Source organism: Penicillium malachiteum (genome assembly GCF_028827825.1).
Source record: "Penicillium malachiteum strain IBT 17515 chromosome Unknown utg000002l:1.0-8849297.0:1.0-8852440.0, whole genome shotgun sequence".
NCBI lineage: Eukaryota > Fungi > Ascomycota > Eurotiomycetes > Eurotiales > Aspergillaceae > Penicillium > Penicillium malachiteum.
In genome coordinates, this window is record NW_026643095.1 from 499,574 (window position 1) to 517,814 (window position 18,241).

General features: G+C 47.1%; 7 protein-coding genes across 7 annotated transcripts; 6 read left to right on the forward strand and 1 right to left on the reverse strand.

Moving 5' to 3' along the window:
• Window positions 1-267: 267 nt before the first annotated feature.
• N7483_003239 (putative nuclear pore protein (SEH1)) lies at window positions 268-1,521 on the reverse strand (the record flags this gene model as incomplete). Its single annotated transcript, XM_057086676.1, has 3 exons — window positions 268-353; window positions 428-1,265; window positions 1,336-1,521. 3 exons carry the CDS (start codon window positions 1,519-1,521, stop codon window positions 268-270), a joined length of 1,110 nt encoding a protein of 369 aa, XP_056946505.1.
• A 370-nt stretch (window positions 1,522-1,891) lies between these two features.
• Window positions 1,892-3,423, forward strand: N7483_003240 (UDP-N-acetylglucosamine--dolichyl-phosphate N-acetylglucosaminephosphotransferase; the record flags this gene model as incomplete). The annotated part of the gene is made up of 3 exons (XM_057086677.1): window positions 1,892-2,130; window positions 2,188-2,368; window positions 2,443-3,423. 3 exons carry the CDS (start codon window positions 1,892-1,894, stop codon window positions 3,421-3,423), a joined length of 1,401 nt encoding a protein of 466 aa, XP_056946506.1.
• A 3,774-nt stretch (window positions 3,424-7,197) lies between these two features.
• N7483_003241 (putative PHD finger and SET domain protein) lies at window positions 7,198-10,084 on the forward strand (the record flags this gene model as incomplete). The annotated part of the gene is made up of 2 exons (XM_057086678.1): window positions 7,198-7,627; window positions 7,701-10,084. The coding sequence occupies 2 exons, from the start codon at window positions 7,198-7,200 to the stop codon at window positions 10,082-10,084; spliced, it is 2,814 nt and encodes a 937-aa protein (XP_056946507.1).
• Window positions 10,085-11,382: 1,298 nt separating this feature from the next.
• Window positions 11,383-12,185, forward strand: N7483_003242 (uncharacterized protein; the record flags this gene model as incomplete). Its single annotated transcript, XM_057086679.1, has 2 exons — window positions 11,383-11,572; window positions 11,659-12,185. 2 exons carry the CDS (start codon window positions 11,383-11,385, stop codon window positions 12,183-12,185), a joined length of 717 nt encoding a protein of 238 aa, XP_056946508.1.
• Window positions 12,186-13,051: 866 nt separating this feature from the next.
• N7483_003243 (triacylglycerol lipase) lies at window positions 13,052-13,650 on the forward strand (the record flags this gene model as incomplete). The annotated part of the gene is made up of 2 exons (XM_057086680.1): window positions 13,052-13,146; window positions 13,221-13,650. The coding sequence occupies 2 exons, from the start codon at window positions 13,052-13,054 to the stop codon at window positions 13,648-13,650; spliced, it is 525 nt and encodes a 174-aa protein (XP_056946509.1).
• Window positions 13,651-14,508: 858 nt separating this feature from the next.
• On the forward strand, window positions 14,509-15,903 carry N7483_003244 (putative MFS monocarboxylate transporter; the record flags this gene model as incomplete). Its single annotated transcript, XM_057086681.1, has 3 exons — window positions 14,509-14,616; window positions 14,687-15,049; window positions 15,160-15,903. Coding segments are annotated over 3 exons (1,215 nt in total), but the record flags the coding sequence as incomplete, so codon positions are not given.
• Window positions 15,904-16,679: 776 nt separating this feature from the next.
• On the forward strand, window positions 16,680-18,196 carry N7483_003245 (RNA polymerase II accessory factor CDC73 family protein; the record flags this gene model as incomplete). Its single annotated transcript, XM_057086682.1, has 2 exons — window positions 16,680-17,375; window positions 17,462-18,196. 2 exons carry the CDS (start codon window positions 16,680-16,682, stop codon window positions 18,194-18,196), a joined length of 1,431 nt encoding a protein of 476 aa, XP_056946511.1.
• Window positions 18,197-18,241: the final 45 nt, after the last annotated feature.

Genomic DNA, 18,241 nt, shown 5'->3' on the forward strand with positions numbered 1-18,241 from the left:
GAGAGACAGAACGGCACAATGAAGTGCCAACTATAGCCCGACCTGTGTAAGGTTAAAGTTGGAGATTGCGCTGATAGCCCCGAGTTCTATCAAGTCGCTCCTGCCGTTAAAACACTCAAATGCCCAACGACCTACTGAATTAAGTGCAGAACTTCAAGTTGCGAATCGGGAAATCTGTGGAATGTGAAATATGAAACAAGTACAAGGGTATCATTAATTATTCTGAGGGTACGGAGAGTGCGTCTGATATCATAATACAGAGTCACTTCACTGAGATACCATATCAGTCTCTGCAAACTCAAGCCACTCTCCTGCTAATGATTTCTTCCAGAACCGAACAGTCCCATCGTCTCCTGAGGAGATCAAAGAATCACCTGTGTTCTGATTAGCATGGTCGAGCTTTTGAACGGTGTATAAGAAAACGTACCTGCAAATGAAAATTCCACCTGCCACACATCAATATGCTTACTATCTATACACGCGACTTGCTTGAACGAGTGTCGGAACAAAGAATCAGCACTCGCTTGTCGATTCGACGTGGAAGATGGTGTGCGGTTTGCTAGAGCATTTCCAATCCCGGACTGGGATGTAGCGCGAATCGATGGAGATTGCTGTCGACGTTCGGATTTTCGTGAGCTGGTATTTTGAGAACCTTGATTGGCTGGTGTTGTGTACACCTCAAAAATTCGGACAAGGCCATCCTTGCTACCGCTGGCAATGAGATCATAGCCTCGCACGGAGCCGTTGGCCCATGAGATATCTCTTACAAGACTTGCGTGTCCATTCAATTCAATGGCATGATAAAAGTGCCGGTTGGCATCTGTGCGGTAGATCTTTACCGTGTCCATTGCGGCAACAACAAGCGAAAGGCTTTTGCGATCCGAGTCTGGTAAAAGCGAATTTGTGATATCCGTAGGGTCGTGGTGAAATTGAACCTTGAAACTGGTTTCCTCTCCACGTTCAGGTGCTGAGCAAACTCGAAATTGATCGAGCGTCTGCCAGTCAGCTAGACTATCGGGGCTGACCGGTTCCATAATCATTAAGTAGCCATCACGGGTGATTGCTGCCATCCACGACTCAAGATCAATGTTTCGAAAGTCTAGTGACACAAATGGATGCCGTTGAGGCGCTGTCATGCGAAAGATAGACCTAAAGCGCCGGCCAGAATTGGGTGGCTGTGTGACATCCTCCTGCCAGATTTTAAGTTTCATATCTTCTCCAACACTTCCAATGTGTTGACCCGTAAAAGGTCCGTTCCATGATGCCTGGAAAAACGTGTTAGAGCGCATTCTTAAGCCACTGTGCAGTAGATGTACTATGGCATGAATATCTTACATCACGAATCTCTGCGTCATGGGCTCGCCATGTATCCGTTAATTGCCAATGATGATCCTTCAAGTCCCAGACTTTCATACGATGATCAGAAGAGGCCGTGACAATTCGATTCCCGTAGAAGTTGAACTTGGTCACCGTTACCAGGTCTCGGTGGCCTGCATCGAAGTCGGCGAACCCGCCCGCCATGTCGGGATGTTCCACAGTGCCCATTAAGCAAATGCAACTCGCTTTGACCAGGTTGCGCTAGAGAATCCACAAGCGACCAACAATGCGCTTTGCTCACACACCTGAATGCTGCGAATGAAACAGAGATGTCTCAGCGTCCCTTTGCGCGGGTTTCCCTTCTAGGTCGCGATCATCACTCACTTGCCGCCTCAAGGCGGTCAAGTAAAACAGGCAAATCGGATAAGCTTATCGTGTCGCGTTCCGCATAAAGACACATTGCGTAAGCCATGCTCCAATGGAAAAGGTGTTCACTTCTAGAGCTTTTCTCTATTTGTCTATTTCCCTGAGAATTTAGATCTTCAGAAGTCGATGCCGGCATCAATTCCTCACAATGCAAATTTCTAGCACCTTGACTCGGGCAGAAACATGGCGCCTACTACTTCTTGTGGGGATTAGTCTCGGCGTGTTGGCTAACACGTTCCAGGGCGATGGTGCTCCCTTGATAGCCTCGATTGCTCTGTCCTTGATATCATTTGTTGTGGCATTCAGCATGATCCGGTGGCTTGGTCCGGTGTTCATCAAGGCGGGCTTGAAGGGCAAAGATATGGCCAAGCCAAGAAAGCCGGAAATGTAAGTATACACTTTACCTCTAGTCTTTTGATGGAAGATGCTAATTCTGTACTCTAGACCTGAAACCATGGGAGCTGTGTGCGCCGTGGTTTATTTAATAGCCTTGATTGTGTTCATTCCATTTGCCTTTTACAAGGACATCGTCGCGGCCACATCGGGTGGAGGAAACCGCGACGTGGTTATTGAAGATCAGCACATTGAGCATGGTCGCTATCTTCACAGGTTTCCCCACGGAAAGGTTGGTCTCGCTAGGGGCGACTGCCTGTGAAATTCTCATGAAATCTTTGAACTGATTTTTTTTCCGTGATATAGCTTGCATCATACCTATCAGGTCTACTGTCTTTGCAATCCATCGTTATTCTCGGAATTGGCGATGATTTGCTCGATATCCGATGGAGACATAAGGTCTTGATTCCTGCATTTGCAGCGGTTCCCATGCTCATCGTGTACTTTGTTGACTTCGGTGTCACTCATGTTGTGGTACCGGTACCTTTTCAACAGTATCTGGGAGATTTCATAGACCTTGGATGGCTATATTACATGTATATGGCAGCAGTGGCGATCTTCTGTCCGAATGCCATCAACATGCTCGCAGGTATTAACGGAATTGAGGTTGCGCAGTCAATTGTCATTGCGGTCCTGTTGCTTTTCAATGACGCTATGTACCTGGCACCGATTACGCCATACCCTCACCCAGCTACGGACTCGCACCTATTCTCCATCTACTTCCTGCTACCTTTCATTGGTGTATCAGCCGCACTTCTGTGTCACAACTGGTATCCATCTAAGGTATTCGTGGGAGATACCTACTGCTACTTTGCGGGCATGGTGTTTGCCGTTGTGGGCATTTTGGGTCATTTTAGCAAGACCTTGCTCTTGCTGTTTATTCCCCAGATCTTCAACTTTCTGTACTCGACTCCACAACTATTCCACATCATTCCCTGTCCTCGCCATCGGCTTCCCAAGTTCAATGCCGCGACTGGATTGTTGGACACCTCCGTCACTGAGTGGACAGTCCCGCCATCTCCGTTGATCGCAATAGTATTGGATCTTCTAGCAAAATTCCGCCTTATCCGTCTTGTCAAGAATAAGGAAGGTCAAATTGTCGAGTCCACAAATTTGACCATTTTGAATCTTTGGCTTGTGTGGATGGGGCCTATGAGGGAAGACACCCTTGCATGGCACATGGTTGGAGTGCAGATTGCTTGTGGGCTACTAGGATTGTTTGTTCGGCACCGGCTGGCCTTGCTTGTGTTCAACACCGACAACCGCACGTTTCAGTCAATGGCGTAAATAGCCAGTTCTATTCTAAAATTCCCAGTGGAAGGATTCATTCATATTATCATTTTGTAAATATTTCTTTGGGGTACTTTGGATAATAGAGTCCTCAAAATCAATTAACAGAATTAAACAAAATTTTAGTATCTGCCACGCTTAAATGATACATAGGTATTGGGTTGCCCCTGACATAATGAGGACCTCCTGCAGCATTGATGTCATCATCAACCTATTTTTCTTCATTTTCCAGTTGAAGATCTTCAAGTTAATAGCCCTCAGTACTTCGTCATACCACTGGCATGATCTCCAAGGCTGGGACTGGTGAAATCCAAGTGGAACATCTAGATGCTAGTATCAAGAGTCACTGGCAACAGATATCATGAAGACCTTGGAAGCGTTCCGTCACGATCTCCTACTATTACTCCCAAGCTTTCAATGTTGGCTACCTACTAAATGGTCTCATACTGCTCTTTTAAATGTCTACCTGGTCTTGAGTGTTCCTGGCTGTTATCACGACACTTTTCTTACGATTTAGTATTACTTTTCTAACTACTAGTAATTACTTTGGTTCCAGATGTCTATTGGTATCTCAGCCTCGGAGTCTGCTATCATATCTGTCAGCTGGCACATATACTATCGATACCTCAGGCTAGTACTTCGGTCTTGATGAGTTTGAGTATAACACCATGATTCATTCGCTGCTGCTACTCAATCATCGTACTTATTTCTTTCAAGTTCACATTTTTGCCGCGCAATACCTTTTATTTTTTTTTAATTCTTCTTCTCTCTCTTCTTCAAGATTTTCTTTCCTTTGGATTTTCCATTCCCATATCGACACATTTACCTGGGTAATGTCATGTGTTTTCCAGTTCTCGGCAACCTCTGTTTTCCTTCCCTTTCTGCTTCAACTACTCTACATCCATCCTTTCCCCCACCTTTTTCATCATTTCCCACCTGGCTTTTCTTCAATCGTTGTGAAATGGACCTTTTTCTTGAGTGGCTTTATTGATTTATGAAAATTTTCACGTGAGAATCGTGAATTCGTCGCATTCTCCGAGATCCTACATCTCTCTCTTTGATGCTCGAACCCTTTCCATCCGCATGATCATCCAAATTCCCTTCATATTCTGACATCTCATTGACCTGACAGCATAATAGTCACCTACGCTCTTTTTCAATTGAGATACATGGTTTTTTACCCATTGCTTTTCTTTTTTGTTGATGGACCCGCTAGGTGGACCCGTATAGTGAGCATGGATCTCTTTATCCTCCTGCCTGCTTTGACTCAAATTCCATTGACATACTGACACGTCTTATAGGGATAATTCAAGGGAACCACCCAGAACTCTTTCTTCTGCTGGTACCCCTTTCCCATCTTGACTCCATGCAGTTTCAAGAGTTTCAGGTTTACCCAGGTGCTGAGAGGATCTAATCTCGTGAACGGACGTGTCAACAGCGTCAATATCTGGTATTATTTGGACAGTCTGTGAAATGCTGCATTCAAGTGAGTCTGATTCAGGTTCCTCAATTCCCAACCATATTCACAGGGTTCAATGACTAATTGAAAATTATCCAGTCAAAATTCCAATGATAGATCAAAATTCGGCGGTGTGATCTCCCGAGAACATGTTCGGAGGCTGGAGCGGCCCGTGACATGTACTCCGTAAGTTTCAATACAATTTACGCCTTGTGATCGCCTAACGGTTTGATTTGATTAGTCTTGTTCCTTGCGCACTCACGACCTCTATAGTGGCGAAAAAAGGACCGCCAAATCACCGGCCTGGAATAATAATATTCGGCGGTTGCGAGATCATTCCCTTTCCCCCCTTTTACCAAAGCCGGCGACTTGACTTTTTTTCCCTTCCAAGCAGATCTTTCTTTCTCTCTCTTTCTCTGGGTATATCCACCTCCCAGAGCTTGTCATACACTTCCTTTCCGCCTTTACATTCACTTTTTTCCAATTTTATCTTGGGCTTTTGGGGCCTGATGAGTTGTCCCCTCCCGAACAAATTAGCGCTGCTGCCCCATTACCCATCCTCCCGGAAGATCTCCCTTCTACCCATGGCCCTCTTCCCCATTATCCACGTTCCCACTACATCTTTTTTATAGTCTCTCCTCCTTCACCTTGCAGGTTCTATTAAGTCCCAGCCTCCCTTTCTTCTTTCCCTCCCTAACCATTTTCGGGATATTTCTATCGATATCATGAAACTGTTTATCTCCCTGATGTTTCGTTTATCAGCTGCTTTCTCCCTTACATTTCTACGTTTGAACCAGTCCTTGGAAAATTCTCACCCACTACCTGTTTCGTGATTTCCATTGTTCTTTTCTATTCTATTCCTTTTTTTGTTTTTATTTAATCTTCTACAGTGCTATCTGACCACAGGGCTTTCATCTACAGGCTTGGAAGATACAATATTCTCCTGCCTATGTGATGATGATTCTCAACGAATCAATCTCAGTTATTTCCAACTGCCTATCGAAAATGACCTTCGCTACTGCTCGACATATGCATGGAACACTGTGATGTACCTTGGCCCAACCTCCCCCCTCCTTGGGTGGGCCCTATGGACTTTACTCTGGACATACCCTGATCTAAAATGATATGATCGGGTTGAAATGAATCTGTTCAATGAACAATTAACCAGACTCTAGATGCTAACCCTCTCCATCTCCCATGGTATTCTCCAGGTTCTTTTCTGGCCAGATCCCGTGATCTTCCCCCACCGGATTAGGGCCTCCCGGCGCTAATTCCAATCTGGTTTAGCGTATATTACTGTGTTCGCACACGAAACTTACCATCACATTACAGCGTGATCCGTTCGATTACAATGTTTGATTGGCCTAGACCCGTTATACCAGGCCCTGACTGGGTATTTCCCCCAATACCATTGGTATTCTCAGCAGAGGTACCAGGTGCACCTGGGCAGTTCTCCCTTCGTTTCTTACTCTGGCTCTATCCGGTTTTATTCTTTCGTTTTCGGGCTTTTCGAGTCACCGCGAGGACTCCCACGCTAGTCCCCTTTCGCCCTCCTGGTTCGGGGCCTTTCGCTGCCTTAGGCCTGTCTAATCCTCCTCCTCCTTCCCTCCATCCCAGAGTTCACTCAGATTCACCTCTTTTTCCTCTCCTTTTTCCTTGCGCGTCTTTTTTTCTCTCCTCCTCCGGATCCCCTTCCCCCATCTCATTTGTCTACGAATCCTCCATTCCTTCTCTACGCTACTCTACTCTTGCCTCCCTTTCTTCTCCCCCCTCTACACGGTCCCGTCGCCCTGGAACTGTCTCGTCTTCGACTCCTCGACTCCTAATCGACTCTTCTTGAACCCCCCACGCAGATCGCGCCGAGTCTATCCATCTATCTCCAATCGCTTCCGTTGTAGAGACCGACTGCCTGCACTCTCGCCTCGATTTTCCCCCTCGTCCACCCTCCATCCTTCAGGACACGGGTCAGTCGCATTCAACCAAGGATTTTCTATCCGTCCTCGAGTCAACATTACGGAGTCTGGGTCCTTTATTTCGATTACCGGTGCATCTGGAACTGTCTGCCTAGTCAGTCCCGTGGATTTTAGAGGTTTTGACTGCGATTAGGCGCTCTCTGTGCTCGATCGTGGTAGGGCTTTCTCAGTCCAACGCGTCCAGCATTTCCCAGGCAGGACAAGGACAGTCCAAAAGACTCGACCTTCCCGGTTGTCGTTGACATGCTCTTTGCATAGGAACGGGCCGGCAACGCCATCGTTCTTCCCCTATTCACAAATTTCACCTTTTTGACCTGAGAGGGGGTAATCTGTCAGACTATGACAGATACCTCCTCCCTCGCCATCACGCACGCCACTACGGATCCGTATCCGGCTCCCCCTCCCCTCGGTTCTCCCGTCAATGGTGCCATTTCTGACTCGGGTGCGCCCGATGAAGAAGAGCCCTACACCATTAAATGTATCTGTCAGTTCGATGAAGATGATGGCAGCACAGTCTTCTGCGAGCGCTGTGAGACATGGCAACACATTGTCTGTTATTACCCGGACAAGCGGGTTCCAGATGTGCACAACTGCGTCGACTGCGAGCCTCGCCTGCTAGACAACCGTCGCGCTGCTGACCGACAACGCCAACGACGGATACGAGAACAGAGCGAGGAGACCGGAGACCGAAGAAAACGATCCAGTGCGAAAGCGACAAGAAAGAAACCCAAAGAAGGCGGCGATGTGAATGGATTGGGCCATCAACGTAGTGAGTCTGCTGTGCGTGATCAGCCTCCAGCCAAGAAGTCCAAAACTAGCCATCGATCATCTGCCTCCATCAGCGCACTTGCTGGGGCCCCCCAATATCCCTATGGAGTCCCGTAAACGACGTTCCTCTACTTCGGTTGCGACGAGCCCTACAAAATCCGCTGGGCCCTTTATTCCCCTTTACTCCAACGAATTCTTACAGCTTTACGACCGAGACGATGAACACAAGGACATGGATAGTAATCTATTTGTCAACGTGAATCTGGTGGGGGAGTCGGCCTCCTGGGTCAAGAATCCAGATGCTTTGGCCCAAGTAACCAATGGGCGTCGCACAGCTGCAGACACTTTCATCTGGTCCGATGCTGCTCTGGATCGCTCTTACTGGCCTTCCCTCCAAACTGAAACTATCACAGACTCCGACATTGAGATCAATGGTCGTAATCCTACTTGGAAAATCGTGAAAACCCAAGATGCAGTTCAGAAGGATGCGATCATTGGAGAATTGACCGGCAAGGTGGGCATATTCGACGACTATTGTCTTGATTCCAACAACCGATGGTCCGAATTGCGCCACCCGGAACCTTTTGTCTTCTTTAATTCTCAGCTCCCCCTTTACATCGATAGCCGACACGAAGGGAGTATGTTGCGCTACACTCGCCGATCGTGCCGTCCAAACGTCACTATGAAAATCTTTATCACCAATGATGTGGAATACCATTTTTGCTTTGTTGCGAAAGAAAGCATCCCTGCTGGCTCAGAAATCACTATCATGTGGTATTTGGATGCTCAAGTCTTGTCTGGTTCGTCAAATGGCGTGGTTCAGCAGGAATCCAGTGACAATGCGAATGATGCCGCCTCAGTATGTATCAGCAACACTCTCGCAAACTTCGGTGGCTGTGCGTGTGAGAATCCTCAAACTTGTCTGCTTGCTATCATTGATCGGCGACGACATCCCCGACTTGCAGATACTATCACGAAGCAGGCCAATGGTAAGCGCAAGAAGGTTAAAACTAGCAAGACTGGCACATCTCAGGATACAACCCGGGCCTCTACCAGCCGCGCTGGAAGTGAGACTACGAAGCATCCTGACGATGACGATGTTCCTGGAGATAGTCGATCTACCTCCGGTTCTGTTCGTGGCCAACCCCTGAGCCGCGACATGAGCCCGACTGTCTCCAATCCGGGCACTACCGGACTTGAATTATCGACTCGCGAGCGTCGAAAGATTGCCGATGCTGAGAAACAATTTCAGCAATTGGAAAACGACCAAAAGACCACAAAGAAAAAGAAACGCACCAGTGGTCCGTCCGTAACATCTGCGCAATCTCCTGCTGCTGTTGCCAGCTCATCGTCGACTCAAGCTGGAGGATCGTATTTCGGATCTCAGCGAGGGTCTACCAAGACCCTTCGTATTGATACTGCGGCCAGCCAATCTCACTCGCCTACATCCGCCCTGTCGCCAGGCTCTTTTCCAACTGGTCCACAAGCCACGTCTCGCAAGACATCTGGATCCAATACCCCTTTCACTCGTTCCCCAATGCCGCGCCGCACTTACGTGGATATGGCTGTGCAAGTCGACATGGATGCAGAGGAAGAGGCAGCAGAAGAAGCAAGACGTGCTGCGTTTCCTCGTCCACGAATCGACTATGTTCCTCTACCAATACGACTCCTCCGACGATATGCTGATGATCGCCGACGGGCTGAGGACGCCGCCCGACAACAATTATCGTCAGCTGGTTCTGATAGTATCGCTCCGTTTGATTTTTCGTCTCCCTTGACTCAGTCCCCAATAACCGCCTGGCGGGACAAGCAAGATGCCACGATGGTGGATGCGCATAGTCCCCGGTCTATTTCTTTCGCTCCTAATGTTGCTGGCGATGTGGAAATGCGAGAAGTCCCAGAGAGCAGCTCTGTAGCAGCTCTCAACGACACCAACCAGGATCGTGACCGAGATATGAGCAAGCCTCTTATGGCGCCGCCGTGGCCCTCTACCCTTGCCCATAATACTCGGCTTCCAGGGACCCCCACTCCCTTTGGTTGCGCAAACCTTCGTGTTGACATGCCTCCTCCGGGTAATCCCATCATACCTCCCTCCGCTATCAGTCCCGGATCTGCATCTACCGCGAGTCTTACTTCCCCTTCTAATGTGGATGCCTCATCACATTCCATTCAGATGGGTGGTGCGCCTACACCGACACCAGCCAAGAAGAAACTCAGTCTTGGTGACTACCTGAGCCGCCGAGGTACTCTGACAACTCCAACTACGGAGAAATCTCAGGCACAGGCCACCAATTCCTCTTCATCTCAGCAGACCTCTATCACACCAGGATTGGGCCTTGCAGCGAGCATAGGCGAGACTATGACCCCCACCAAGACAGAGCCCTTGGAACCCCATGATGTCGCGATGAAGGATGCTTCCGATTCAAACCAACCCCACGTCCCCTCAATCTCCTCGTGATAATCAGCACCTTTAATATCTACCTCACTTCCCTTATCCCTCTTATCTCGTCTCCTCAACGCATACTTTATTTTTCTCCTCCTTTTCGCCTCCGCTCTCTCCTGCGTGGTAATAATGGTGTGGTTGGTTGATGAACCCGCTTCGGAATTACGTTTCTTACGACTCCAAAAATTCTTCTCTCGTGTGGCTTGATTTTGAAACCCCCACTGGGGTGGCAACGGCGTTTAAGACTTCTGGTCTGTGTGATGGTTCATCTTTTTTTTCTTTTTCTTTCCGAACGGCGTACACGGCGTGTCTAAGGAAATGGGAAGGTCGGGCTACGGAAATACCAGGAATGGGATGGACTTTGCCCAGGTGGCCTTGTTTGGTGTGCCCATGGGTACCACCGTGTTTTATCTTCATGATTTGAGGTTATCTACCGAATTTCTTCTCCTTTGACATGGGTCACTATTCTATGGCATTGGAATAGCTTGTATGAACAGAATCATATTATTTTTTATTCTTACCTCTCTTACTTTGTGTAGCCTTTCTGAGTCTATCAAATAGTCTGTAACTACAATAATTGACCTTAAACTCAACCCTTCTCTGATATGTGATTGAACTGGGTGCTTTTGGTGTCCGCCATGACTATGGCAGTGACCAATCATGAATACCCGTCATGTTGATCAACTGCTGATCGGCACAAAGTGAAGCTAGCATGCACCCCGTACTATGTGGTACGTACATGGGTTTAAAAGAGAAATATCCACGTGAGTCTGTGTTCCTTGTGGAATTTCTGTGAAATCTCTCATTCAATCCATGTTGTCTAGTATTCCCCTGGTCTAGATGGGTATACCCAAAGCACTATCTGAATCGAGGCGGCGGATAAATTCAATGCCAGAGTGACGCATCTTACTATATCTCGGATCCGACAAATATCACCATGAACGACACACTATCTTCCATCCTTCTTGATTTTGGCCAAGAGCATCACCCAATGAAGTCCCATCAGTTGATGATACCATCCCATACTCGGGACTACGGGCCGATACTCAGTTCATGTTGCGTCATCCTTCCCGAAGAGAGTCCAGAATCTAGGTTGCATGAGAAACCTGGCATGGATCAATGGTATAAAAGGACCAGGATATCCTCACTTCATGGATATCAACTGAAGTTAAATTCAATTCAAGTTCTTCCTTGAATTGATTCTTTCCCTACGTCACCAGTCTAGTGACTGATACTCATTCCTCGCCCCGGGCTGTGGACATTCTATATACTCTACATTTTTATCTACCAACTTGAGTTTTTCAGCATTGAAAATGGTGTACAACGTCACAGAAAAGGAAACTCAGCCTACCACTTGGAGTCATGTTAATGGGTCTACTGAGGAGATACTTGACCGATATGCTGTGACCGAGATCGTGAAAGGGTGGCCTCTGTACCGGGATGCATCAGAATGGAACCATTATCGGAATTGTTTCTCTGACGAGGGAGCTTATATCTTTACTAGTATGTCTCATAGACCAAACTTACCCTCCCATAATCAATGGCTACATCAGAGACATTGGTATTCAAACAAAGCTAACAGACAAAAGCCTGGAGCGGCGGTATGACAATCGACCGGTTCATCGAAGTCTCTAAGAAAGGGCGCGCAAACGGAGATTTCATCATGCATCGTGAAGGAGGAACCCTCGTCGATTTAAACCCAGCAACCAAGCGTGCAGTCGGAAAAATGAAGGCAACAATCACACAACGATTCATCATCGACGGTATAACCTTTGACGTGGACTGTGATTCTCGATTTATTTTCTTCTGTCAGAAAGAAAAATCCAAGAAGACTGGACAACTTGGTTGGAAGACTAAGTACTATAAGGTGATCTATGAGAAGGATCGGGTTATTCCTGTGGATGGGAAGACAGTTCCTACTTTCAAGGAAAGTGAACTGAAGAAGTATCCTCCTGGATATCGGTATCTTGGTGCTGCTCAGGCCACATTGGGTCACAAGGTCTTGACTGATTTGCCTACTTTTGAGGGGGAGGGTATGTTCAAAATGTATCAGGCTATGGATACTTGGTTAGAGGGAGGGGATATTGAGCAGTTGTTGGGCGTTCCGAAGCACTAAGTACTAGTAGATCTTATGTTCAAATGTTACAGAAATTTGATCCAATCTTTTTAACCTGTAAGTTGAATTCTGATTTTATTTTGTTGTCTTTCTATACTAGGAGCTAGGACTTGGGTAGTAGCCTACCTTTCAAAGTTCGAAAAACTCCACAATATTATGGATCTTGATGTGTAGTATACCCATTGTTCAATTCTTTCTTGATATTTTTCGAAGGCTAAATAGTGCCATGTGTTTTTTGTAGGCCTGACATTCTAGCTGCTCACGAGGCAACCCCAAGTTCCAAGTTCAACGTGGTTAGAAGTTAAGGACTTATTTTGTTTTACTTACTGGTTAGCTGAATGCCTAGTGAATAGCAGGTGACCTAGTAAGCGAGATATAGTAAGTATATCACTAATCTCAAGTATTACTTCTTACCTTCTTTCTCGCTCAGATTACTCTCAGAATACTCTCATCTGATTCCCCTTCGACCTTCAAATTGCTCTTTCTATTCATATGCCAAAGGCATTCACGAGCCTTTCAGAGTCAAATATGTCTTGAAACCTATTTACTCCGAGTCCCACTGCAGGTTTTGACTTGATGATTGTCATTTAATAGATGTAGACAAAGTATATTATGAGTTCATAGCCTTGCCTGATTAAACTAATGAAGCAACATCAGACAGATTTGCATAGATATAGACATCACGGAAAGTTGCGTTAGATGTATCGGACGGACTGCAAGTGCATTTGAGTGCTATATCAGGCAACGATAAGCCACCTGCCTGGTAGCATGAGGCTCTTGTCTTCCTCACAACCCCGCTTTGTCGACCCTCTCTTCCTCCCTCTACCCTGTTCACTTCCAAGGTTCGATCAAGGCGTCTGGACAGGATGTCCTCCACTCAAGCTCCACCTCAGAATAGCCCACGTCCACGGGTCATGGAGGGCCTTTGGCGGGCCGACGCTCATGGTGCAGGCGGAGCCAGGTGAATTTCACCAAGAAACTAGCACAGTATGCCGATATCCAGCCCTTTGATTCGCCAGACACAGTAATCAACAGCCTTAACTTGAATCCTCAGATTCTCAAAGCGATTTACGTGGCCGATGAGACCATCATTGCCTTCGCTGAAAACAGATTTGTTTGGCATGCCCTAATCATATACATGCACTCTGGAGGAACAGTGATTCTTACGGGACGGTTTGGCGAATGCGCAGATCGGGGTAGCGCCACCAAGCTGTTCCAAGATGTCCAGAAACAATGGGAGCTATGCCAAAAGCAGAGTCGCAAAATTTTCATCAATAAGGATAGTCTCTCACAGCCCATTCAAGCTACTTTGACCCCGAGTTACTTCATGGAGGGTTGCTTTGTGTCCGGGCCAGGCAGGACGAGGCTTGGTAACGCGCTTTTAAAGAAGGACCTAATGGAGATGACTACCCACGTATTCCTCCCTCTGACCGTTACCTCGATCCAAAGAACTTTACCTCGGTGATGACCAGCGTTGGTCTCGGCAAGTTGGGTTATGTGGGTAACAATACGTCTGCGGTGGTAGAAAGCATGCTGGACTAAAAGAGATGTCTAGTATCCCTAATTGCGGTAGGATGGCCTGGTTGATAACCAAGCTTGTTGCTCTAAATATTGGAAATACTCCTGCGATGCAGGTCAACTGGTTGTAGTCCGGATAAATGGAACATACCAAGTTGCATATGATAATCTGCATCTGCCAGGCTTTCGAAGATTTCTGGTATTGTGGAGCCCATTATAAACCCCAAGATCTCGTTCGCTCATTCAGGAGCCTATAGAATAAAGGAAAGGCAAGAAGGCGCGATATGGTGAATTGACTGTAGTTTGTGGGTGTGACAACCCGAGCGCTGAAGTTAGGTCCAGGAGATTTTATCTTTGTTTAAAAGAAAGAGAAGATCTCAAAGTCATCATAGTTCACTGGTGGGTGATCAGCCTTGTTATTGGTAGATTGAGGAGGTGAAGTTGAAGATGAAGGTGATTGGAAATAGGTTACAGCTTCCCGTGACTTAGATGAGTCAACGTTGAAGGTTTGATCACAAGAGGGGAAATAATTCACGTGCTTCACCTCTTTCCACTTTTAATTTATTGTTTTCTTAATATTCGTCAGACGATCAGAAACCATGAACACTGCGGCCGATGAATCTCTTCACTTGGAGAATAGATCTCCAGCTTCTTCATTGCCGATGGAGATTGAACAACCAGCATTACCCGAAACAGATAGAGGTACATCTGCTTGGTTAATGCTTGCATCAAGCTGTCTCCTTCAGCTTCCAGTTTGGGGTATGTTTCTGTGTGCAATTTTGGAAATTTTATTACTAAGTCAGTACCTCTAGGGTTCTCAACGGTGTTTGGTGTTTTCCAAGAATATTACTCTGCTCATGATGTGCTGCAGGGTAACAAAGGAGACTTAGCTACTGTGGGAACTACATCTACTGTATGATCAATCAGATATTGCCTAACGAATCTTGGCCTTGAAAAGTGCCAATCTAACATTGAACTTGAAGGGAATCCTCTACCTTCTATCACCAATTACCTTTACGCTGTTGACCCGATACCCACGTCTACAAGCTTGGTGTGCGCCAACAGGACTGATTATAACCGTCGTTGGCTCTTTGCTTTCCTCGTTTTCAACCCAGATCTGGCATTTGATTGCGACCCAGGGTGTTATATGTGCCCTGGGGAATGGTCTATTGTTCAGCCCTTCGTCCCTCTATCTGGATCAATGGTTCTTACGGAGGAAGGGCCTTGCCATTGGGATAATGTGGGCAGCAAAGAGCATTACTGGCGTCGCATTACCATTTATTGCAAACGCCAGCTTGAATAAATTTGGCTCGAGCACCACATTGAGAGCATGGACTGTGATTACGGTATGAGCTAGTCATTACAGCGTCTATGACCATTCCTGCACCAGAAGAGAATGGTCATATATTACCATCTAGCTTTTTGTACCAGGTTTCAAATACTAACCAATTATCAGTTGATCACTGTCTTACTATCATTGCCGTACATGAAGCCTCGAATCCCTGTGTCCTCATCTGCCTCAGCCCGACGCCTGGATCTCAGCTTCCTTAGAATGGGCACATTCTGGGTGCTCCAGGCCGGAAACATCATTCAAAGCTTTGGATACTTCCTGCCGTCTACATATCTTCCAACTTACTCAACAACAACAGTAGGTCTCCCTGAATTTATGGGGACACTGCTTATCTCCATTTTCAACGCTACTTCTGTCTTTGGGGGTATTGCAGTGGGCATGCTCTGTGACCGTATCAATGTCACAAATGTCCTACTTTTTTCTTCAGTCGGATCAGCTCTCTCTGTTTTTCTCTTCTGGGGGCTGGCTTCAAGTTCATCTTCGGATTCAGGTTCTTCCCAAGCAGGAATGGGATTACTCACCGTGTTCTCCATTTTTTATGGATTTTTTGCGGGTGGCTTTAGCTCAACGTGGTCAGGAATTATCACACAGATCAAACGTGACTCTTCTCCATCACTGGAAACTGGACTGGTGTTTGGCCTTTTGGCTGGTGGTAGGGGTATTGGCAATGTCATCAGTGGGCCTTTGAGCTCGGTCTTGATAAGCCAAGGAGCTTTGGGACATGATGGAAATACGGGGTACGATACAAAGTATGGGACTCTGATTCTATTTACGGGGATTACTGCGCTTCTTGGTGCTTGGAGCTGGATGTGGCGCCTTCCTAGTCCAGTTGTATGTTGTCGCAATTAAAACAACGTTCAGCTTCGAGTGCATCGAGTTGTGATGCTAAGGTGGTATCAAGCTACGAGAGATTCAGCAGTCTTCAAAATGTTGGGGCTCTGTAATCTCACATGCACATGTGATAAGAAATCTTCTGTATTCAGCTACTGGTTAGATGCCAGAGTATAACCTTATATTTCACTATCCCAACATGAGTATAGTCATCTTACAGAGTCAGATCGAATTTTAGAGAGTTCCAAGTTCCAAGGTTGTTATACTAATAAGACATAGGACATCACTAGTAATTACGAAAGATTCAGGCTTCAAATGTTTTATTTCTTTCAAAGATTTCTCTTGCAATTTAGTATAAACATAACACAATGGTAGTAAGTTATTGAAATTTCCTGTGTGAGATGACGGTATTGTCAGCATTTGAGAGTTTCTAGTAGTACTATGCTGCCATATAGATGAGAGTCATGAGGCAGTGAATGTAGGCTACTTTCATTCAATACTATAGCCACATAAACGTAGGAGTTCATCAAGTCTATTCGAACAGTGAATGTGTGCCTTTGTGGGCGATCCTATTTATTCATCCTCTTTTCTTTTCTTTTTCTTCTTTCCCCCAATTTCCTTAGTCTTGTTTTTCAGATTTGAGCTACATCTCTTTGTACCCAACTGGTGAATTTAACAAGTCACGTGCAGTGCTCCGAGCTTCAATTGTGAAATCCAGCCAACCTCACGCCGCAACCTCCGACTCTTCAATCCCATCAGCGTCTCACAAGGATCTTGCACCCTCGATCTGCAAAATGGCGACCACCGATCCAGCCATTCAAGATCCACTCCTCTTGCTGCGCCGCGCTATTGCCTCGGACAGCCTCCCAACACCAACAACTTCACCGGAGCTCTCCAGCGAACATGCGACAGAGAACCTCGCCGAGGCAACACACCTCTTTTTCTCTCATCCACTTCCTCAATCAGTACCTCTAAACACCCCAACACGCTTCATCTCCGCAACTCTGCAAGCCGCCGTTGATCTGCGCAGTATCTTCTTCGCGTGGCAGAAGAAGGACGTTGCTATTCCGGAGTACATCGCGTCAGCACAAGAACTCAATGAAGCTCTGAAGCAGAAGGAGCCCCAGGAAGGGGGAAAGGTTGAAGAGGTTCAGAACCTTGTTTTTGTTGAGCGTTTGGACCTGATCACCTGGCTCGAGGGTGCCTCAGATGAAATCGAATACATCAAGCCTCTGGAGGGCGCTGCGGCGGCAGCTGCAGCAGCAGCAGCCGCAGCCGGTGCTGCTCAGGCTGACGCTGCTGCTGGAATTGCATCTGGTGCGAAGGGTGGTGTTTCTACTTTGCCGAGCGGTGCTGCTGGTGCGACGACTGTGGCTGGAGCTCAAGGCACCCGTCCACAGAAGCCGATTGATCCCCTGCTACAGGAGATCTACAATGGGGAGCGAAAGACAGGAGATCGGAACACTGTTCTGCGAGGCATTAAACATACAGTGAGTGTCGCCTGCTTCTACAACCTAACGAATTCAATCGCTCCTGGTCATTTACATGAATATCATTATGAACTAACCACGTACAGGACTTCTCTCATGTCCGCAAAAGCGCTGAGATCTTCTTCGACCGCAACCGCAATCGTCCTGGTCAACCTACTAAACCCGGTAGCAAGACTACTTCTATGATCCCAGCACCCTCCGCAGGACTATCTATGCCATCCTCACGGAAATCCAACTCCCGGCCCGACCCCATTATCCTCCTCTCACCATCCGCCTCTTCCCTCATCCGCATGTCCAACATCAAGTCCTTCCTTCAGGACGGTGTCTTTGTCCCACCCGACCACCCAACTCTCAGCACGTCCACCGAAGCCAACTTCATGGAACTCAGACGACCCCTCCGCCTCAAGTCTGATCCCTCCAATCCCAATGGCACCGCCAGCGGCTCGCACCCTGGTAGCCGTGGCCCCAAGCCAACCAAGTTTATTCTTGTTGACGGAACGACAAACTTCAAGCCGGAGTACTGGTCTCGTCTCGTGGCTGTTTTTACGACGGGTCAGACATGGCAGTTCAAGTCTTATAAGTGGTCTTCACCGCCAGAGTTGTTTAAGCATGCTACTGGTGTTTACGTTGGTTGGCGTGGTGAGGAACTCCCACCTACTGTTAAGGGTTGGGGACGTGGTGTACAGAACTTTGCGGTTGAGCGGTGGGATGAGAAGGGCGGTGTCAATGGTACTGGACGATGGAGAGATCGCGAGATTGTAGAGGGAATTTGGACGGCTATTGAAGAGGGCATGAGACTTCGGGGTTGGGGATCGAAATAGGTCAATTGACTGGGTCTCCATTACCTGTTTCCCTTTATCTGTCTC